Source organism: Erinaceus europaeus, chromosome 6 (assembly GCF_950295315.1).
Source record: "Erinaceus europaeus chromosome 6, mEriEur2.1, whole genome shotgun sequence".
NCBI lineage: Eukaryota > Metazoa > Chordata > Mammalia > Eulipotyphla > Erinaceidae > Erinaceus > Erinaceus europaeus.
The window spans coordinates 45,288,882-45,312,946 of NC_080167.1; the positions used below are offsets into that span (position 1 = coordinate 45,288,882).

At 39.7% G+C, this 24,065-nt stretch overlaps 1 protein-coding gene across 3 annotated transcripts in view; it reads left to right on the forward strand.

Annotated features, from left to right (window-relative positions):
- Positions 1 to 24,065, forward strand: part of LIN9 (lin-9 DREAM MuvB core complex component) — a 76,712-nt gene that overhangs the window by 48,955 nt on the left and 3,692 nt on the right. For all 3 annotated transcript variants that reach the window (XM_060192114.1, XM_060192116.1, XM_060192115.1), the window contains 5 exons: positions 2,813 to 2,970; positions 9,002 to 9,135; positions 11,563 to 11,682; positions 12,297 to 12,398; positions 18,697 to 18,777. In XM_060192114.1, the coding sequence (XP_060048097.1) occupies positions 2,813 to 2,970; positions 9,002 to 9,135; positions 11,563 to 11,682; positions 12,297 to 12,398; positions 18,697 to 18,777 (595 nt within the window). The remainder of the gene's footprint in view (positions 1 to 2,812; positions 2,971 to 9,001; positions 9,136 to 11,562; positions 11,683 to 12,296; positions 12,399 to 18,696; positions 18,778 to 24,065) is intronic.

Consider the following 24,065-nt stretch of genomic DNA (forward strand, 5'->3'; position numbering starts at 1 on the left):
AAGATGTCCGATATTACTGGTCTTTAGAAAATGTAAATTAAAACTAACATCTAAAATTTATAAGACTGAGTGTTGGTGAGAATATTGGGAAACTTGAATCCATAAATGCTGCTGATGAGATTATAAAATGGCACAACCACTTTGGAAAACTCTTGGTTTTAAAGACACAGGTTTTTTTTTTTTTTTTTAAAGAGTATCTTAGAACAAAATTGGAGGAAGTAAAAACACTGTTTCCTGACATGTGCGCGACCTTTCCCATTATCAGTATCCGCCATAAGAATACACTTGTGACAGTCCTGAATCTGAATTAGCACATCCCAGTTACCCAAAGTCATTGTTTATTAGGCTCACTCTTGGTATTCTATATTCTATGGGTTTGGATAAATGTTTAACGATATATATGTGTGTGTGTGTGTTGTATGTACATATATGTATACACATACATACGTTTATATATATTCACCATTGTAGTTTTATACAGAATATTTTCACTGCCCTAAAATTCATTCACGCCACCCTTTTTCATTTCTTCTAGCAACTTCTAGCAGCCACTGATATTTTTATTGTCTCTGTGATTTTGCATTTTCCAGAATGTCATATATTGGAGTCCTACAGTACAGCCTTTTCAGATTGCTATGTTTCACTTAATAGTAGGCATTTCAGGTACCTCCATGTCTTTTCATGGTGTGATAATGCTTTATTTTTTAAACACTGTGTAGTGTTATCTGGACCTACCAGTGTATCTATCTTTTTGCCTATTGAAGAAACACAGTGGTTGCTTCCAAATTTTGGCATTTATGTTTATAAACACCCATATGCAGGTTTTTACTGGGCAGTATGGTAAGGGTATGTCTGATTTTTGTAAGAAACTGCCACACTGTAGGGAGTCAGGCGGTAGCTGCTGGTTAAGCGCAGGTGGCGCAAAGCGCAAGGACCGGTGTAAGGATCATGGTTCGGGCCCCTGGCTCCCCACCTGCAGGGGAGTCATTCACAAGCGGTGAAGCAGGTCTGCAGGTGTCTTTCTCTCCCCCTCTGTCTTCCCCATCTCTCTCCATTTCTATCTCTGTCCTATCCAACGACGACAACAATAACTACAACAATAAAACAACAAGGGCAACAAAAGGGAATAAAAATAAAGAAACTGCCACACTGTCTTCCAAAGTGACTGTACCATTTTGCATTTCCACCAGCAATGAATGAGTGTTCCTGTTCTACATCCTCGACAGCTTTGGTGTTGTCTGTGTTCCAGAATTTGGCCATTCTGATAGGTGTGTAGTGGTGTCTCACTGTTTTAATTTACATTTCCCTGACAATATACATTATGAAGCATCTTTTCAAGTGATCATTAGCCTGTTGATTTAATCTATTTTATCTTCCTTAGTGATACTTGACTTAGTCTTGAAAAGTTAAAACTACACACTGATCATATGACCCAGCCATTCCACTCCTAAGTGGGGTTTTTTTTGTATTTGTTTATTTTATTTTATTATTTTTTACATTTATTTTTTATTTATTTTCCCTTTTGTTGCCTTTGTTGTTATTGATATCATTGTTGAATAGGACAGAGAGAAATGGAGAGAGGAGGGGAAGACAGAGAGGGGGAGAGAAAGATAGACACCTGCAGACATGCTTCCACCCCCCTGCAGGTGGGGAGCTAGGGGCTAGAACTGGAATCCTGACGCCGGTCTTTGCGCTTTGCACCATGTGCGCTTAACCCACTGCGCTACCACCCGACCCCCCCTTGTTTTTGTCTGTTTCTAACCAGAGCATTGTTCAGCTCTGGTTTATAGTGGTGCAAGAGATTCAACCTGAGACTTCGGAGCCTCAGGAGTGAGAGTCTCCTTGAATAACCATTATGCTTTCTACCCCACCCCCACTCCTAAGTTTTTGTTCAAGAGGCAGGAAAGCATCTACACAAAAGCATAATGTCAGATGTTCATGCGTACCAGTTTTATTGTATTATATAAAAATTATAATTACCATTGAAATTGATGATCATAGGTAAATAGGTCATTCTCACACACCAGTAGAATACTGCTCTCCAGTGTGAATGAACCATGTAATAAATAATAAACATGTAATAAATAGATGAACCTTTACATGATTTACATAATTATGCTGAGTGAAGGGAGTTTGAGAAGAGTATATACTACATGACTGGTTTATTTAACACTTTACTAGATACTATAACAGCAAGAAGCAACTTAATGATTACTTGAGAAGTGGGTGGAATGCAGAAAAGGGATAATAAAGTGACACAAGGAAATTTTGCAGATGGCTAATGTCTTCATTTGTTCATTATGTTGACCATGATGATGGTTTTATGGATATATGTTTTATGACACAAAACTATGTTTAAATACTTTCCTTTCTCCTAGAAGTAGGACAGTCCCTGACAAAATTAGTAGATTGAGTATTCATAGTTAGAAGTAGGAAGTATTAGAAGTTTATAATGCGAAAATTCTCATTTGTAATGTTCTTTGGGTCACAGTGAAAATTCATGTCTGAGTAGAATTTTGAAATCAAACTTTGTTCTTAAGAGGAGACCTAGGATTAGACACAGTTTTGCACAGAAGGTGATCAAAGCTTTTAACTTTATTGGAAAGAATAACCTACACTTGATTATATATCTTACTGCTTGACAATAAATGAAGTTAGCTTATTTTGAAGGATGGTTATTTCCAAGAATCCATCTTTATATCCTTTTCTCAAAAGAATGAGAGTAAAGAAGGGGGACAATGAAGTGAATGGTCTGATTTGAAGTTTTTTATGGGCTAGTTATCATTTTATATGATTTTATAATTTATTTTAGATGTTCTTCTGCATTTTTTGAAGAAGAGAGATCAGCATTAAAACAGAAGAGGCAGAAAATAAGACTCTTACAGCAAAGGAAAGTTGCAGATCTCTCACAATTCAAAGACCTCCCAGATGAGATTCCTTTGCCCCTGGTTATTGGAACCAAAGTTACAGGTAAATGAAAATACACATTTTATTATTTTGATTGTAATTTTTCACCAATATGACTTCTATTAGAGAAGTAGCTTTTAGCTTCACGAGTGGTGAAACGGCTGCAGGTGTCTTAGAGTCTCTCCCTCTCTATCTCCCCTGCACCTCTCAATTTCTCTGTCTTTATCCAATAATAATAAATACATAAAGAGAGAAGAAGCTTTTAAATGAGAAGGTTTAAGCTATAGCACTACAGCAATATAAGGTAGAGGATGAATGTTTCTGCATCTGTGAAGTCTGTTTTTTTAAGTAGTGGAGGGAAAAATGTACTGATTCAGATAATTGTTTGCAACATTATAAAGTTAAGGTTAATTGCCACAGGGGTGGAATTTAAATCTACTGGAATAAGTACCACCATAAGCCAGAGCTGAACAGTCCTCTTGCCAGAAATAAACAGCAACAAACAGTGGCTAGAACTAGTAAACAAATTCAGTGAAGTTACAGAATACAAAGTCAACATATAAAAATCAGTTTGTTGGTTTTTTTTTTTTTTTTTTTGGTAAATATTTTATTTATTAATGAGAAAGAAGGAGAGAGAAAGCCACATATAATCTGGTACGTGTGCTGCCGGGGATCAAACTCAGGATCAAACTGCTTGAAAGTCCAGTGTTTTATCCACTGTACCACCTCCTAGACCACAGTCATTTGTGTTTTTATTAAATTAACAACAAATACTTGAAACAGACAATAGCATCAAAAACAAAAAACAAGAAAAATATAAGAGTAAATAGTCTGGGAGGTAGCACAGTGGATAAAACATTGGATTCTCAAGCATGAGGTCCCGAGTTCAATCCCTAGCAGCACATGTACTTGAGTGATGTCTGGTTCTTTCTCTCTCTCCTCCTATCTTTCTCATGAATAAATAAATAAATAAAATCTTTAAATATATATATATATATACATATACACATATATATGTATGATCAAAGAGATACATTGTAACTTTACTATATTGACTAAAGAAATAAAGGAGAAGGGCTGGGGAAATAGCATAATGGTTATGCAAAAGACTTTCACGCCTGAGGCTCTAAGGTCCCCGATTTAATCCCCAACCCCACTATAAGCCAGAATTGAGCAGTGCTCTGGTCTTTCTCTCTGTATCTCTCTCATTAAAGGTAAAATATCTTTTACAAAAATAAAAAAGAAATTAAGGAGATGTAAGTGGAAAGATAACCCATGTTCATGGATTGCAATGTTTAATATTATTAAAATGTCCATACTAACAGAAGCCATCTATAAATTTGGTACAATCCCTGTAAAAAGTCCAGGGACATTTCTTACAAAAAGAAAAGCTGTCTTAAAATTCATATGATAACACAAAAGGCACAAGTAGCCAAAGCAATCTCACAAAAAATGAAACAAGATGCATACTTTTTTTTGCCACCAGGATTACAGCTGGGGCTCTGTGCCTCCACCACTCCACCACTCCTGGAAGCCATTTTTTTTTATAAGAGTACAAGAGAGATACAGAGGGAGAGAGGAAAGACATTATAGCACTGCTGCCTTGCCTGTGAATCTTTCCCCCTTCACATGTGCCCATGTGGTTGCCCAGGGCTCGAACCTGGGTCTTTGCACCTGGTAACTAGTGTTCTTTCTATCCATTGAGCCACCTGTCAGGCTCCAGGACTCACATTTGTTAATTGCAGACTATACTGCAAATCTATAGTTATCATAATAAGATGGAACTGATATAAAAACATCACATAGAGGGGGTCAGGTGGTAGCGTAGCGGGTTAAACACACATGTGTTTAACACACCATGGACAAGGACCGGTCTAAGGATCCTGGTTAGAGCCCCCAGCTCCCCACCTGGGGGGGGTCACTTCACAAGTGGTGAAGCAGGTCTGCAGGTGTCTGTCTCCCCCACCTCTCTCCATTTGTCTCTGTCCTATTCAACGACAACAATAACAATAATAATAACAACAACAGTGATAAACAAAAGGGGAAAAAATAACTTCCAGGAGCAGTGGATTCGTAGTGCAGGCACTGAGCCCCAGCAATAACCCTGGGGACCAAAAAAAAAAAAAAAATCACATAGATCAGTGGAACAAAATTAAAAGCACAGGAGTAAACTGGCGGACATAGTCAATTGATATATGATGAGGGAATTTAAGAATCTTCAGTGAGGATTAGTTAGCCCCTTCAGTAAATGGTACTGGGAAAAGTAGACATCCACATACAAATGAATAAAATTGGACTCCAGTCTTACACCACTCATTAACTGAAAGTGGGGCCGGGTGGTACAGTGAGTAAAGTGCACACATCACTGTGCTCAAGGACTGGTGTTCAAGCCTTTGGTCCCCACCTGCAGGGGAGAAACTTCCTGAGCAGTGAAGCAGTGCTACAGGTGTCTTCTTTTTCCCTCCATCTCCCCTCTCTCTATTTCTTTCTGTCATATCAAGTAAAAGAAAGAAGGGGGGGGGGGATGGCCACTGGGAACAGTGGAGTCATTATGTTGATACTGAGTGCCAGCAATAGCCCTAGTGACAATATTAAAAAAAAAAAAAAAAAACCAGAATGGATTAAAAACTAAATATAAGAACTAAAACCATATAGTTTTTTATTTTCTTTATTTTGCATAGCCAAATAGTCTTCATATTGATTCACTGGGTGTGTTTGTCCTTTTAACATTATTAAGAGTTTTTATGAACTAGAACGTGGTCTGTCTTAAAGAGAATGTGTCACGTCTGTTTCAAAAGACTGTGTTTTGTTTTGGAAACTACTATGGCAGAAGCAACTTATATTCTAACTCTTTGCGAGTTAATACTTGCTTGAGTGTCATTGCAACCACTCATCTCTCTCCTTAGTTCTTATTCATCTATTAAATACATACAATTTTAGTTTTCTTGGGATTACTCCTGTGTCTGTGTAGCCAGTGACGTTGGCAAAAGTTGTGCTCAAACATCTTAATGCAGAAAGCCCTCTGGTTTGTGTGTGAGACACACAGCTATCAGTTTTCAAGTCACCCATAGCTTTACTTGACCAAACTCTCTTAGGTCTCCCCCTCTGTTCACACAGCTTTCGTGTTAGCCAGGTATTTATGAGGAACTTGTTGCACCCCATTTATGGCTCTTTACCATAAGTCTGTCTACCAAGGTGTCCCTGTTAAATTTCTGGCTACCCTAGTGCATATCTCAGGCGGGACTATGTCTTGGCCACTGACTTGACTGAAGCTCTAGCAGTTGTTATTTTTTTAATTTTATTTATTTTCCCTTTTGTTGCCCTGGTTGTTGTAGTTATTGTTGTTATTGATGTCGTCATTGTTGGGTAGGACAGAGAGAAATGGAGAGAGGAGGGGAAGACAGAGAGGGGGAGAGAACAATAGACACCTGCAGACCTGCTTCACTGCTTGTGGAGCGACTCCCCTGCAGGTGGGGAGCCAGAGCCGGAACCGTCCTTGCGCTTTGCTCCACGTGCGCTTAACTCGCTGCACTACTGCTGGACTCCCCCTTTTTTCCCTTTTAATAATATTTTATTTGTGGGAGTCGGGCTATAGCGCAACAGGTCAAGCGCATGTGGCGCAAAGACAAGGACCGGCATAAGGATCCCGGTTCAAGTCCCCGGCTCCCCACCTACAGAGGGTACACTTAACAAGTGATGAAACAGGTCTGCAGGTGTCTCTCTTTCTCTCCCCCCCCCAGTATCTTCCCCTCCTCTCTCCATTTCTCTCTGTCCTATCCAACAACAACGACATCAATAACTACAACAATAAAAAAGGGCAACAAAAGGGAATAAATAATAATTTTTTAAAATATATATTTTGTTTTTTGAAATAGCCTAGGTTTAAAACCTGCAAGTATTTTTAGAAGTACAGTTTTCGCCTCTTCAAAACATGTCACTCCACCCTTACCAAGTGATGAGTGTCCTTCCATCAAAGTCCATCGAACTACCCGCTACATCCCCCGAAAGCTTTTAGTAACCTCAATCCTAATGTCCAAGTCCAGTTTTGCTTTTCTTTTTGGGGGGGAGAAAGACTTGCTTATTTTCCTAATTTTGTTTACCCCTATAAGTAAATTCTATAGTTTCATCATGTGCTCCCTTCAGTATATATATATATTTGCCTCTAGGGTTATTGCTGGGGATCAGTGCCTGCACCCTGAATGTTGTTGCCCTTGTTGTGGTAGCCTTGTTGTGGTCATTATTGTTGCTGTTGATGTCGTTCGTTGTTGAATAGGACAGAGAGAAATGGAGAGAGGAAGGTCAGACAGAGATGGGGAGAGAAAGACAGACGACTGTGAAGCGACTCCCCTGCAAGTGGGGAGACGGGGCCTAGAACCAGGACCCTTATGCCGGTACTTGCACTTTGCACCACGTGTGCTTATCCGGCTGCACTACCGCCCAACCTCCCCTCCCCTTCAGTATTTCTTACAGGCCTGATTTAGTGGTAATGGATTCCTTCAGCTCTTGTTTCATCTAAAAGGCTCTTCATGCCTCCTTCAAGCCTCACTGATAACCTAGCAGGAGAAAGTATTCTTGGATAGAGGCCCTTTCTACTCAGAACTTTGAATATATCTTGCCAGTTCTTTCTAATCTTTAGCGTTTCTGTTGAAAATTCAGCAGAATGGGGCCAAGTGGTGATACACCTGGTTAAACACACATATTACTGTGCTCAAGGACCCAGGTTCAAGTCTCTGCTCTCTACCTGTATGGGGAAAGCTTCACGAGTGATGAAGCAGGGCTGTAGGTGTCTCTCTGTCTCTTTCCCTCTCCATCTTTCCCCTCTCCTCTCAGTATCTCTGTCTATCCAATAATACATAAAAATATATTTAAAAGAGTGAGAAGTCAGCTGATAATCTTGTGGGATTTCCTTTATTGGTGTCTGCTTGCTTTACTCCAGCAGCCTTCAGAATTATCTCTCTTTCTTTCTCTTTTCTAAACCTGTTGATCCTCTTAGAGTGAGAGATCTAATTTGGGGAATTTCTCAGCTAAAATTTCTTTCTATGGGAGTCGGGTGGTAGTGCAGGTGGTACAAAGTGCAAGGATCGTTGTAAGAATCCCAGTTCAAGCCCCCGGCACCCCACCTGCAGGGGAGTCGCTACACAGGTGGTGAAGCAGGTCTTCAAGTGTCTGTCTTTCTCTCCCCCTCTCTGTCTTCCCTTCCTCCATTTCTCTATGTCCTATCCAACAATGGCGACAACAATAATAACTACAACAAGGGCAATAAAAGGGAATAAATAAATATTTTTTTAAATTTCTTTGTATAAGAAGTCTGTGTCTCTCTCTTCTTCTTGTACCCATATGGTGTGAATGTTGGTTGTTTCTCTTGATGCTACCCCGTAGCCTTCTTATATTCATTTCTCTGAATAGTTGGTATTTTGTTGTGTTTTTGTTTTGTGTTGTTGGGGGAGAGGGCTGCGTTTGTTTTTTACCATATCTCTGCTCAGCTCTGGCATTTGGTGGTGCAAGGGATAGAACCTAGAACCTCTAAAGGCCAAGATAATTATTGAGAGCCAGTCTCATAGGCACCTAGCACATACTGGAATTACAGAATCCTAGAAGGAAAGCAAGTGTACAGCATAAACCAGTGAACAGTCAAGGCAACCCATATTTATTGGCAAGAAGACAGTGAGATGCTCTCACAGCTCAAGTCCCCAGGGGCCAGCCTTGTGGCAAGTCTTTCTGCCTAGTGTGTTCTTTTCTTTTTCCTGCACAACATCCAGGTGTATGTGTTTGAACTGCTCCTGGTATTTCTTTTATTGGTATCATACCCAGAATTCTTTTGTTTATCTTTTTTTTTTTCAATTTGGGCTATAAAACAATGATTTCAAAATACTCCTTAGTTTGAAGGGTATGATTTCATTCATATCTATTTTAGGAATGACCACTTACAGTTGTGCTTTTTGTTATTATTTCATTAAAAGTTAAGTGCGTGCTTCTTTGGATACTATGATAGCTAATAACGCTTACATTCTAATTTTTAAATCACATGGTTGGATCAGTTTTGTATCTGACATTTCGTTGTGTCTCTCAAACATGATGCCTTTCTGTTTCATAGCACGATTACGTGGTGTTCATGATGGTCTGTTCACTGGGCAAATAGATGCTGTGGACACTCTTAACGCTACCTATAGAGTAACTTTTGACAGGACAGGGCTTGGAACACATACCATCCCTGACTATGAAGTTCTTGTAAGTAATATTTCTTAATATGTTTGTGTCTTATGCCTAGTAAATATGCTATGTAGAGTTTCATTAGAGAATGTATCTCATAATAGAGTCAAGATTATGTGGGCTGGGTGCTGGGACACATTACCTGATGGAGCACACATTACCAGGTGCTAAGACCTGGCTTCAAGCTTCTGGTCCCCCCTCCTGCACACAAGGAAGCCTCACGAGGAGTGGGATAGTACTGCACATGTCTCTTCAATCTTTCTTCCTCTCCATAAGTTCTCTCTGTCCCCAACCTTCTGTCAAATAGAAAGTGAGGGAAAAAAATAGCGGGGGCAGGCAGTGGCGCACTGGGTTAAGTGCACATTGTATGAAGCACAAGGACCCACAAGGATCCCAGTTTGAGCTCCTAGCTCCCCACCTGCAGAGGGGTCGCTTCACAAGTGGTGAAGCAAGTCTACGGGTATCTATTTTTTTTCTCTCTCTCCCTATGTCTCTCAATCTCTCTCTGTCCTATCCAATAAAAAAAAAAAGGGAAAAAATAGCCTTCAGGAGCAGTGTATTCGAAGTGCAGCACTGAGCCCTGGCAATAACCCTGGAGGCAAAAAAAATAGCATGGTTATCAGGAGTGGCTGAGTCATAATGCTGACAGAGCACTAGTGATAGCTCTGGTGACAAAAAGTAAGGAGAGAGAAGCAATCAAAATTCAGGGTCATGGAGAGAGAAATCTTTAGGAATTCTAAGCTTTGCCTACTAAACTGAGAGGAGATTCACACTGAAGGAGCTGCCCCCATTTTCCAGAAACTACCATCCCTGTACTATATATTATAGCATTTGAGTGTGATAAATCTGGTCACTCTTGACTAAATAATCTCTGGGATTAAGGTACACAGCATTTTCATGTCAGCTGTTCTGTTATCGTTCCCTTGTGGCCTGGGAGGTGGTACAGTGTTAGAGGTTTGCACATGCAAACATGAAGTCTCGAATTCCATTCTCTGCACCGAATATGCCAGAGTGTGCCTCTGGGCTCCCCTCTCTGTATATTTCATGAAAAAAGAAGCCCTTTTTTGTTGTTGTTGTTAAGTATAGTTTTCTTGAATTTTTAAAATATCATTGTCAGTTAATGAACTCAGGGTATCCTACATTCATGATGCCACTAAGAGGTCACTTTAGCTTTTTTTACTTATTTTATTTTCTTTACCAGAGTACTGCTCAGCTCTGATTTATGGTAATCTGGGGAGTTGAACCTAGGATCTTTGGCACCTCAGGCATAAAAGTCATTTTATGTAACCATTTTTTAAAAAAATTTCTTTATTGGAGGATTAATGGTTTACAGTCAACAGTAAAATATAGTTTGTATATATGTAACATTTCTCAGTTTTCCATATAACAATTCAATTTTGTATAACCATTATGCTCTCTCCAGTCAAATTAAAAATTTTTTTTTTATATTTATTTATTTTCCCTTTTGTTGCCCTTGTTTTTTTATTGTTGTTGTAGTTATTATTGTTGTTGTCATTGATGTTGTGCAGAAGACTCTCTTCTTTCTCTCCTCCATATATTTTTTAAAAATTATTTATTTTCCCTTTTGTTGCCCTTGGTTTATTATTGTTGTAGTTATTGTTGTTATTGATGTCATCGTTGTTGGATAGGACAGAGAGAAATGGAGAGAGAAGGGAAAGACAGAGAGGGGGAGAGAGATAGACATCTGCAGACCTGCTTCACTGCCTGTGAAGCAACTCCCCTGCAGGTGGGGAGCCGGGGCCTCAAACCAGGATCCTTCTGCAGGTCTTTGCACTTTGCACCACCTGTGCTACGCTACCGCCCGACTCCCTCAATTTTTATTCTGTATATTTAGAGAGAGACCAAAGTACCATTCCATGGAACTACAGTATAAATATACCAACCTTAACTCACCTCTTTCTTTCTATTATACTTGATAGGAGAGAGAGAAATAGACACCTGTAGACCTGCTTCACCACCTGTGAAGCGCCCCCATACAGGTGGGGAGTGGAGGCTCAAACCCAGGTCCTTACACATGGTAATGTGTGCTTTACCAGGTGCACCACCTGGCCCCAGTATCACTGAAATATTTCTCCCTCATCACACAATAGTTAAATTTTAATAACAATAGGTCTATACTATACAGACAACCGAATGTAACCTTAGAATATTTAGATATTAATCACTGATCCTCTGTTTTAATTCTTTAGTTGTACTAAGTTTTTTTTTCTTAATTCTTCTGTTTTGTGAGTTCATCCTTTGTTAACCAAGTAATTTTTTATACTCTGACTAAAGTTCTAACCATTTGATCTGTACAGGAAGACATATTCTCTGATAAGCTATAGCATATGAGCTAGTTTGTATCAATGTGAAATGTAATGTTTCTAAAGATAAAATGTTTGGAAAAGTTCTTCAAGCCCTGTGGATTACTCTCTTTCCCCTCAGAGTAATGAGCCTCATGAGACAATGCCAATTGCTGCCTTTGGACAAAAACAGCGGCCTTCTCGATTTTTTATGACTCCACCACGGTTACATTATACCACTCCTCTGCAGTCACCAATTACAGTAAGTTGTTTTTGTTTTTGTTTTGGTCTCCAGAGTTATTACTGGGGCTTGGTGCTTTCACTACAAATCCACTGCTCCTTGAGGCTATTTTTTCTCTTTAGTTGCCCATCTTTGTTATTATTGTTGTTGTTATTGTTGGATAGGACAATGAGTAATTGAGAGAGGAGGGGAAGACAAGAGAAGGGGAGAGAAAGATAGATATCTGCAGACCTGCTTCACCTTTTGTGAAGCGACCCTCCCCTGCAGATGGGGAGTCCGGGGCTGTAACTGGGATCCTTACACAGGATCTTGCACTTCGTACCATGTGCGCTTAACCCACTGCACTACTGCCTGGCCCAGGTAAGTAATTTTTTAAAGATCTCATCAGCAATTTAGATGATTACGCATATGAGCTATGTCCTTATAAAATACACACCTAATGTAGCAACTTCAAAAGAAACTCATTATTTTGAGTTCTTTGATGTTCAAAGTAAGTAAATAGTTGTTTCAACTTTGGATATACTTTCCTTTTTTTATAGAATTTTATTATATTAATTGTAATGAAATATTTTCGTTAGAAAAAATAGTTCCTATTGAATAAGCAGTGGTTAAATGGCACCTTTTTATTCCCACAGGATAACGATCCTTTATTAGGACAGTCACCTTGGAGAAGTAAAATTCCTAGTTCTGAAACTGAAACATTAGGTGGTTTTCCAGTAGAATTCCTTATCCAAGTGGTAAGAATTGACTTTGACTATTAGGGTTGTTTATTTAAAGAACTCAATGTCTTTTTTGTAATTAAAGTTGAAAGCTTTTTAAAGCCTTTTTTTTTTTTCTTAACTTTTTAAAATTATTGTGTTGTTCCTAAGAACTTTTCATTTATAACAAAGCTTGAAAATAAAAGTTTGGGACTGGCAAGATAGCTCAAAGAAAGTGCTTTGACATGTATGTGACCCAGGTTCAAGTCATACCTTCACCACACTATAGGAAGCTTCAGTGCTGTGCTTTCTTTCCCTCTGTCTTTGTCTGAAAAAAATTCACTTAGAGTGGTGAAGCCCTGGTGACAACAACATAAAGAGGAAGGGAGGATGGGTGGGTTTTAACAGTAAAAAAAACACTGTATTTCCTTGAACTTGATGCATCTTTGCTATGCTAGGGATTCTAAGACTAGCAAGTCTTACTGGAGCTGAATGGGTTGCTTGTTAAGAAGGTACATAAGGGGGGCTGGGTGGTGGTGCACCTGGCTGAGTTGTGCACTAGTACCTGGGTTCAAGACCCAGTTTCCACCTGCAGGGGGGAAAGCTTGTCAAGACATTGAATAGGTCTGCAGTTGTCTCTCTCCTTCACTCCTTCTTTCTCTCTCTTTCCCACTCCCCTCTCGATTTCTCTCTTTCTCTAATAAATGATTTTTATAAAGAATCTACATGAATATGAAGGATTTTTCTTAGTCATCTGACTGTATTGTACCATCATCAGTCAACCCACTATAACCCATCAATTATGAGATATTGACTAGGTTTGTGTCTCAGAAGAATCTGATGTCTTTTGTTTAATTCTTTTATATTTATTTATTTTCCCTTTTGTTGCCCTTGTTTTTCATTGTTGTTGTAGTTATTATTGTTGTTATTGATGTCATCATTGTTAGATAGGATAGAGAGAAATGGAGAGAGAAGGGGAAAACGGGGAGAGAAAGAATAGACACCTGTAGACTTGCTTCACCACCTGTGAAGCAACTTCCCTGCAGGTGAGGGGCTGAGGGCTCGAACCCGGATCCTTAGGCCAGTCCTTGCGCTTTGCGCCCCGTACACTTAATCCACTGTGCAGTGCCCGGCTCCCAAGAATCTGATTTCTTTTCTAAAAGTAGAAACAGATGTTCTCTTGCTAAGTACTTATTATTGCTTAGATAGTTAAGAAATCTAAGCCTAGATTGAAGCAACTATAGAACTATTATAGAGGACAATTTTCTTGAGCTACTTGATTCTTTTTTTTTAATTTTTTTATATTTATTTTCCCTTTTGTTGCCCTTGTTGTTATTTTACTGTTGTAGTTATTGTTGTTATTGTTGATGTTGTCGTTGTTAGGACAAAGAGAAATGGAGAGAGGAGGGGAAGATAGATGGGGGAGAAAAAGATAGACACCTGCAGACCTGCTTCACCACCTGTGAAGCAACTCACCTGCAGGTGGGGAACCAGGGCTCGAACCAGGATCCTTACTCCGGTCCTTGCGCTTTGCACCACGTGCGCTTAACCTGCTGCACTACCGCCCAACTCCCATTCTTTTTTTTTTTTTAAAGTATTTTATTTTATTTTTGAGAGAGATGCAGAGAGAGAAAGACACAGAGAGAAATACCAGAGCACTGCACAGCTCTGGCTTTATGATAGTGTGGGAGATTGAACTTGGGACTTCAGGCATGAGAGTCTCTTTGCATAACCATTATGCTATCTACCCCCGCCGGATCTACTTGGTTCTTAAGAATACAATGGAACATCTGGTAGAGTGTACACTTTACCATGTAAGAGGACCTGGGTTCCAGCCCCTAGGCACCATATTGGGGTTGAGGGGGAGAAAGAAAGAAACCTGCAGCACTGCTTCGCCATTCAATAAACTCCCCACTTGCAAATGAGGACTGGGACCTTTAACCTGGGTCCTCATGCACTGCGGCACGTACCATCAGTCCTTTCTTATCCTTTTTTGAAAAGATTCACTTTGACTTAGGATAGATAGGCTCTTTATAAATTAAAAAAATGTTTAGGACATAATCCATTAAAATGTTCACAAAGTTGACTTTTGCAATTGATGTGGAGGAAAAGTCTTTTTTTTAAACATACCAGAGCACTGCTCAGCTCTGGCTTGTGGTGGTGTGGAGAGTTAAACCTGGGACTTTGGAGTCTCTTTGCATAACCATTATCCTATTTACTCCCACCCTTTTTTTTTTTCTCAAGTCATAGGTATTATCCTTGTTGAATTTCTCATGCCTTCTCACTTCCAGAGGTAGATGTCCTATTTTTATATGAAATGTTAAAAATATGAAGAGACCTAAGGCTTATCCTTTTCACAAATAGGACATTTGTTTGCTCTTGTAGTGCTGCTAAAGCAAGCCCGGGATTTCATGCACACATGCCACTACTGAGCCCTTACCCTAACCCCACCCAGCAATTTTTTTTTTTGGGGGGGGAATTAATGGTTTACAGTCAACAGTAAAATACAGTAGTTTGTACATGTGTAACATTTCTCAGTTTTCCACATAACAATTCAACTCCCTCTAGATCCACCTTCACTGTCATGTTCCAGAACCTGAACCCTCCCCCAACCCCAGTCTTTTACTTTGGTATATATAATACACCCTGGCAATTTTTTTCTTTTTTTTTCCAAATATTTTTTATTTTCCTTATTTAATATATATTTTTATTATCTTTTACTTATTTGGCAGAGACAGCAAGAAATTGAGAGGAAGGGGAAATAGAGAGACACCTGCAGCACTGCTTCTTCACATGTAAAGCTTTCCCCCTACAGGTGGGGACTAGGAGCTTAAACCCAGGTCCTTGTGCATTCTAAAATGTGAACTCAGGGAGTCAAGTGGTGTTGCAACAGGTTAAGTGCACATGGCGCAAAGCACAAGGACTGGAGTAAGGATCCCAGTTCGAGCCCCTAGCTCCCCATCTGCAGAAGAGTCACTTCATAGGCGGTGAAGCTGGTGTCTCTCTTTCTCTCCCCATCTCTGTCTTCTTCTTTTCTCTCCATTTCTCTCTGTCCTATCCAGCAACAATGACATCAATAGTAACTACAGTAATAAAGCAACAAAGGCAACAAAAGGGGATAGATAAATAAATAAATAGTTAAAAAAAATTTTTTTGCACTCAACCAGGTGCGCCATCAACCGCCCACCTGCCCCTGGCAGTTTTTTATTTTGCATTTTTATGAGCAGAGGTAGGAGAAACACCAAATCACCATTCACCATCCGAGGAGTGCTGCCCATTTTAGTGGATCACACATGGGAGGCAGGTGCTACTTCCCCACAGTCACCTCCCTGGCCCAGGTTTTATTTGGCTTTGTTTTCATCCTTTTCAACAGTGGGAGTAAAAATAAAACTAATAAATCATTTATATAAATGAGTTTGATGGAAATGAGAAATTACCAGCAGAGGGAGCCAGAAGTTAAATACTGCTATACTTTTTCCAAAGTACTACTATTTTTATGGATACTTAGATGTTTAATTTTCTTTTTTTTTTAATATTTTTATTTATTCCCTTTGTTCCCCTTGTTGTTTTTTTTTATTGTTGTAGTTATTATTGTTGTTGTCGTTGTTGGATAGGACAGAGAGAAATGGAGAGTGGAGGGGAAGACAGAGAGGAGGAGAGAAAGATAGACACCTGCAGACCTGCTTCACCACCTGTGAAGTGACTCCCATGCAGGTGGGGAGCCAGGGCTCGAACCGGGATCCTTATGCCGGTCCTTGTGCTTTGCGCCACCTGCGCTTAACCCACTGCACTACAGCCCAACTCCCTTAATTTTTTTTTTTTAAGAATCTATTTGTGGGGAGTCGGGCTGTAGTGCAGCGGGTTAAGCGCAGGTGGCACAAAGCACAAGGACCGGCATAAGGATCCCGGCTCCCCACCTGCAGGGGAGTCACTTCACAAGCAATGAAGCAGGTCTGCAGGTGTCTATCTTTCTCTCCCCCTCTCTGTCTTTCCCCATCTCCATTTCTCTCTGTCCTATCCAACAACGACAACAACAGTAATACTAACTACAACAATAAAACAAGGGCAACAAAAGGGAATAAATAAATAAATATTTATGTTAAAAAATCTATTTGTGGATGGGGGAGATAACACAATGGTTATGCAAACAGACTCTCATGCCTCAGGCTCCAGAGTCTCAGGTTCAGTCCCCCCATACCACCATAAGCTAGAGCTGAGCAGTGCTCTGGTGTTTCTCTCTACATCTCTACATCTCTCTCTCAAAAATAAAATACTTTAAAATAAATAAATAAATAAAAACAACATTTTCTATAAAAAATCTGTTTGTTTTTATTTTTTATTGGACAAAGACAGCCGGAAATTGAGGGAATGGGAGATAACTGAGGAAGGGAGAGAGACATCTGCAGCCCTGCTTCACCACTCAAAGCTTTCCGCCTACAGGGAGGGACCAGGGGCTTCAACCTGGATCCTTGTCAAAAAAATCTATTTGTGTTGACTAGTAAAGACACTGCTTTCATTACTGTTCATGTAGGATTTGTTCTTTGCTGCCACTGTTATCACCTATGGTGCTTGGTACCTGCATGATCACTCCACCACTGCTGGTGGTACCCCCATCCTTGCTTTTTTTTTTTTTTTTTTTTTTAAATCAGAAAATGAGAGCTGGAGACAGAGGAGAGACCCACCCCTATGCTCCATGTTTCATGAAGCTTCCTCCCCTTTCGGTGGAAATTGGGAACTTGAACCCAGGTCCTTGCACACAGTAATGTCTGCACTCTAGCAAGTGTGTCATTACCTGGCCCTACTACTTTCATTATTTTAAACTATTTAAGAAATAAAAATAATTTCTTTTTTTTTAATTTGTTTATTGGGGAATTAATGTTTTACATTCAACGGTAAATACAATAGTTTGTACATGCATAACATTTCCCAGTTTTCCATATAACAATACAACCCCTACTAGGTCCTCTGTCATCCTTCTTGGATCTGTATTCTCCCAACCCACCTACCCTAGAGTCTTTTACTTTGGTGCAATATGCCAATTCCAGTTCAGGTTCTACTTGGGTTTTCTTTTCTGATCTTGTTTTTCAACTTCTGCCTGAGAGTGAGATCATCCCATATTCATCCTTCTATTTCTGACTTATTTCATTTAACATGGATTTTTCAAGGTCCATCCAAGATTGGCTGAAAATGGTGAAGTCACCATTTTTTCTAGCTGAGTAGTATTCCATTGTGTATATATACCACAACTTGCTCAGCCACTCATCTGTTGTTGGACACCTGGGTTGCTTCCAGGTAGTAATTTCTGTTTAAGCTGAAACCATTCCATAGAGAAAAAAATTTCTGTCTATGGCCATACCACCCTGATGAACACACCAGATCTCGTCTGATCTCGGAAGAGAAAAATTTCCTCATACTGCCTCGTCACCTAGTGCCACCATTTATAAAAGAAGCATAAGATAAACATTTGATTCTTTGTTTTCTAACTTACAAAATAATAATTTTGGTTACTGACATTCCCTAGTAATTATTTCTAAGTGTCAAAATGAACTCATGGATTTTTAATGTGTTTGTACTTCAATACATTGCATTTGTTTTTAAAATCTATTTTTATTGAGGAAATGTTGTTTCCTAAGACTGTTGATACCTCAGGGGTACAGTTTCACATCTCCCCAAAGTACATGCCAGCTCACCTCACCCAATACCCAAGTAGCATGTCTCCCCACTGTGGGGAACCCTGTTTAGCCCTTTCTGTCATCACCTTTAGTTTTTTCGGACCTGCTGAATAGACCAAGGGTCTGAAAATAATATTGCTTCCCCTGCTTTTCCCTGTTTTGCTTTTTAAATCACACCTTGAGTAAGAGCATCTCATATGTTTTTCTCTCCTGATTTATTTAACTTAACACAATCCTTTCCAGGGTAATCCCTGTTGTAACAAAAGACTTGATCTCATCTTTTCACAGTTGTGTTCACTGAGTTGTACTCAGTATATTCCATTGTGCATATGGGACATGTCTTCTCTATCCGTTTATCTGCCATCGGGCTCTTGGCTGTATGTTATTGCATATGCACTGTGATCAGCATAGGTGCATCCCAGGTATTCTTTTTCATTGGAACACAAATTGTCTTCCATTAATTCTTTTTGGAAAGTCCTAACCACAATGTATTTTTAAATATTTTTCTATCAGCCCATCAGATGTATAAAATAAAATTCTTATACTATATTTACACTGAAATATTGAAATCTTCAGCTAAAATTACAATGAAAAAAATTGGAAATTTGATGTCTAGTTTATGTAAGTACCTCTACTTATCCCAGAACCTCTCTTCTTATCTGTAGACTAAATTATCAAAAATTCTGATGATTAAAAAGGAGCATATCAAGAAATTAAGGGAAATGAATACAGAAGCAGAAAAATTGGTAAGGATTTTTTTCTCTTTAATTTTTAAGTACTGGGGTCTTCTATACTGAAGGATTTAAAAATATTTTATGGTGGTATAGAAGGTGGCACAGTGGATAAAGCATTGGACTCTCAAGCATGAGGTCCCAAGTTCAATTACTGGCAGCACATATGCCATAGTGATACCTGGATATCTGGCTCTTTCTCTTCATATCTTTCTCATTAATAAATAAGTAAAAGGAGTTGGGTGGTAGTGCAGCGGGTTAAGTGCACATGGTGCGAAGCACAACGACTGGCATAAGGATCCTGGCTCAAGCCCCCTGCTCCCCACCTGCAGGGGAGTCACTTCACAGGTGGTGACGCAGGTCTGCAGGTGTCTATCTTTCTCTCCCCTTCTCTGTCTTCCCTCCTCTCGATTTCTCTCTGTCCTATCAAACAAGGACGACATCAATAACAACAATAACTACAATAAAACAACAAGGGCAACAAAAGGGAATAAATAAATATAAAAAAACTTCAAAATAAATAAATAAAAATTTTTAAATGTGTGTATTTTTTAAGGGGCAGGAATAGATAGCATAGTGGTTATGCAAAGAGACTCTCCTGCATGAGGCTCCAAAGTCCCAGGTTCAATCCCCTGCACTACCATAAGCTAGAGCTAAGCAGTGCTCTGGGGGATAAAATTATTGGGGCCAAGTGCCCAGTTGAATGCACATGTTACAATGCACAAGGACCCAAGTTCAAGCCTCTGATCCCCACCTGCAGGGGAAAAGCTTTGCAAGTGGTGAAGCAGTGCTACAAGTGTCTCTCTTCCTCTCTGTCTCCCCTCCTTCCCCCTCGATTTCTGACTGTCTCTATCCAATAAATAAAGATAATTAAAAAAATTATTTAGTGGTCTGGGAAGTGGATAAAGTATTGAATTCTCAACCACGAGGTCCCAAGTTCGATCCCCGGCAACACATGTACCAGAGTGATGTCTGGTTCTTTCTCTCCTATCTTTCTCATAAATAAATTTTAAAAATATATTATTTTAAAAAATGTATGGGGGGCCAGGTGTTGGCACACCCAGTTAAGCGCACATAGTACTATGACCAAACCTACATGCAAGGACCTAGGTTCGAGCCCCCTCTCCCCACCTCCAGGAGGGACACTTCAAGAGTGGTGAAGTATCTATCTTCCTCTATCCCTGTCTCCCCTCACCTCTTGATTTCTTTCTACCCTATCAAAAAAAAAAAAAGAAAAGAAAGGCTGCTAGAAGCAGTGGATTCATAGTGCCAGCACTGAGCCCCAGTGACTAGAGGGAAAAAAATTTTTAAAGTATATATATATATATATATATATATATATATATATATATATATATATATATATATATATATATAGGGAGAAAATTTTGGAATAAATGTTAGTTAAAAATCCTCATTTGGGGAGTCGGACGGTAGCGTAGCGGGTTAAGTACACTAGGCGCGAAGCGCAAGGACTAGCAAAAAGATCCCAATTTGAGCCTCCAACTCCCTACCTTCAGGGGAGTTGCTTCACAAGAGGTGAAGTAGGCCTGCGGGTGTCTTTGTTTCCCCCTCTGTTTTCTCCTCCTGTCTTCATTTCTCTCTGCCCTATCCAATGACGACGACATCAACAACAACAACAGTAATACCTACAACAATATAACAAGGGCAACAAAAGGGAATAAATAAATATTTTTTTTAAATCCTCATTTAGGAGTCAGGCAGTAGCGCAGCGGGTCAAGCACACATGGCGCTAAGTGCAAGGACTGGTGTAAGAATCCCGGTTTGAGCCCTCGGCTCCCCTCCTGCAGAGGAGTCGCTTCACAGGTGGTGAAGCAGGTCTGTAGGTGTCTATCTTTCTCTCCCCCGCTCTGTCTTCCCCTTCTCTCTCCATTTCTCTCTGTGCTGTCTAACGACAACATCAGTAACAACAACAACTACAAGAATAAAAAACAAGGGCAACAGAAGGGGAAAAAAATTTTTTTAAATGTTCATTTATGATCACTGACTGTCTCTTTTAAACTCAATACTTGCTAAGTAAACTAGAAACATAGTGTAACTTATTGTTCCCAACCTTATCATTCACACCTTTGACTGTCAAGGTGACTAGAATTAATGGATGAAAATAATACCTGCTTGGATACTGCCTCCCACATAGAAGGTATTCTGTAAATGTCAACTATTACAGTTGTTGCCATCAGTGAATAGCTGCTTCCTCCCAACAAGTATAAGTGGACTTTAATTCCACTTCCTTTCTTCTCTTCGCAATACATCCATAAATCACACTAGCCCACTCACGCTACAAATGCTGCAGTGAGACTTCTCCAATCAAACACATTTCTTCTTTTTTTCCCCAGAGTATTTTCAGGAAAGCAGATAACTGGCAATGTATTTCCTTTTTTTTCTCTTTTATTCTGAATCATTTATTAAAAGAGAATTACTTTTTAAATTTTCATATGAGATAGTTTCAAGAGAGAGAGGAGCCAGAGTATTCCATGCAGTATTAGATTAGGGATCAAACTGGCACCTCAAGCATGTAAGTCCTGCGCTCAACCAGTTATTTCCGAGCTGCATATTCTGAGTCACATTTACAGCCTCTGTTACTCTGACTTCTCTAGTCAGAGGCAGCCACCTTAGGACTGCACTAACGCAAATTATATCAAGACAAACTCATAGATTTTGGCAAGTTTGTACCTATTTAATCCTTGCCATGCACCCACTAGATGGGTATTCTTTTTTATTATTATTATTTACTTATTTATTTATTAATGAGAAAGAGAAGAGTAGAGAGAAAGAGCCAGACATCACTCTGATACATGTGCTGCCAGGGATTGAACTCAGGACCTCATGCTTGAGAGTTTAGTTCCATAGCCACTGCGCCACCTCCCGGACCACTAGATGGGTATTCTTACCTCCATTTTGCAGATATGGAAACTGAGGCACAGAGGGATTGAAGACCTCATTTGAGGTCATGCATCTGGGGCCAAGAAGATTGCTCACTTGGGAGGGTGCCTGCTTTGTCAAGTGTGTGACCCAGGTACAAGACCCCAGGTGTACCACATAGAAATACAACTGCACTGGGGGTCACTTTGGTGCTGTAGTCTTTTTCTGTGCCTTTATCTGAAAAAGCCATCCAGAGCAGTGAAACCCAGGTACTCCAATGATAACAAAAGAGACACACACACACACACACACACACACACACACACTAATAAGTGATAGGAATTGGGGATTTGGATATACGGAATCTCATTCTAGCACCCGATTTTTCACCATTATGCTATGCTGAATTGATCCCAGTTAAGCTTAATTAACTTTCACACTATGAGTACATACATTTTTTAAAAAATATTTTGTTTGTTTATTCATGAAGAAGATAAGAAGAGAGAGAGAAAGAACCAGACATCACTCTGGTACATGTGCTGCCATCATACTTTTTTTTTTCAACCATACAATTTTAAAAAAAGATTTATTAATCAAGTGGTCCGGGAGGTAGCCCAGTAGATAAAACACTGGTTTCTCAAGCATGAAGTCCTGAATTCAATCCCTAGCAGCACTTGTACCAGAGTAATGTCTGTTTCTTCCTTTCCTCTTATCTTTCTCATTAACAAATAAATAAAATCTTTAAAAATGATTTACTAATCAATAAATGAGATAAAGGAGTAGAGGGAGAGAGAACTAGAGTGTCACTCTGAGACTTTAAATTCCAGGGCTAGAATTCAGGACCTCATGCTTGAGAATTTGCCCACTATGCCACCTCTCAGACTGAGTATGTACAATTTTTACCAACTTTGAAAATTTAAGACTTATTAAAACTAATATCAGGAACATGTACTTAGTTATTTTACCAGAGCACTGCTCAGCTATGACTTACTGTGGTGCAGGGGACTGAACCTGGGACATTGGAGCCTCAGTCATGAAAGTTGTTTTACATAACCTCTATGCTATCTCCCCAGGGACATGTATATGAATTCAACCATTTTGCTTTATTTGTTTACTTTCTCTATAATCTCTCTTTTTTTATGTTTGTTTATTTGTTTTTGATAGAGACAGAGTCAGAGAAAGTGAAAGATAGCACAGCACCAAAGCTTCCTTCAAACTGTGGGGACCAGGCTCAAACCTGAGGTGCACATAGAGCAAAGCAGTGCATTATCCAAGCGAGCTACTCTGCAAGCCCAGATTGATTTGTTAATGAGAAGAAAGAGAACCATAGCGATATTCTAGTATATTTATATGTGTCAGGGTTTACTTATTTGTTTATTATTGGATACGGACAGAGAGAAATGGAAAGGGGAGGGGAAGGTAGAGAGGGAAAGAGAAAGAAAGACACCTGGACAGAGTCAGGCTGTAGCCCAGCAGGTTAAGCGCAGGTGGCACAAAGCGCAAGGACCGGCCTAAGGATCCTGGCTCGAGCCCCGGCTCCCCACCTGCTGGGGAGTTGCTTCACAAGCGGTGAAGCAGGTCTGCAGGTGTCTATCTCTCTCTCCTCCCTCCTCTGTCTTTCCCTTCTCTCTCCATTTCTCTCGGTCTTATGTAACAACAGACGACAACAATAATAACTACAACAATAAAACAACAAGGGCAACAAAAGGGAATATATATATATATATATATATATATATATATATATATATATATATATGAAAGGCACCACAATAATGTTAAACAACAAGGGCAACAAAGGGGAAAATTTAAAAAATTTAAAAAAAACCCTGAAGGCCAAAAATAAGTAAAGTTATATTAAAAGAAAGAAAGAAAGGCACCTGGAAGGAACCCTGCTTCACCACTGATGAAGCTTTCCTCCTGCAGGTGGGGACCAGGGATTTGAACCCAGGTCCTTGTACACTGTAATATGTGCATTTAACCAGGTATGCCACCGCCAGACCCCCCCCCACAAGATGTTTTTTTAATGAAGAAACTGGCAGAAATCATGATGCTTTTTAAGATAATCTAAATAACAACAGTACCACTATCATACACAAACCATAATGCTGAGTATACACAGTTTAAATTATCCATGGGGCAGTGTGGTGGCACAGATGGTAGAGTAAACATGTCATATATATATTATTGGATAGAAACAGAAATTGAGAACTTCTACTCATGAAGCTTTCCTCCTGCAGGTGGGGACCAGGGGCTTGAACTTGGGTCCTTGCACACTATACTGTGAATGCTTATCAGGTGCACCACTGCCTGGCCCCGTAAACATGTTATAATGCACAAGTACCTGCATGCAAGCCTTGGGTCCGCACCTGCTGGGAGAGAGCTTCCTGAGCAGTGAAGTGGTGCTGCAGGTGTCTCTC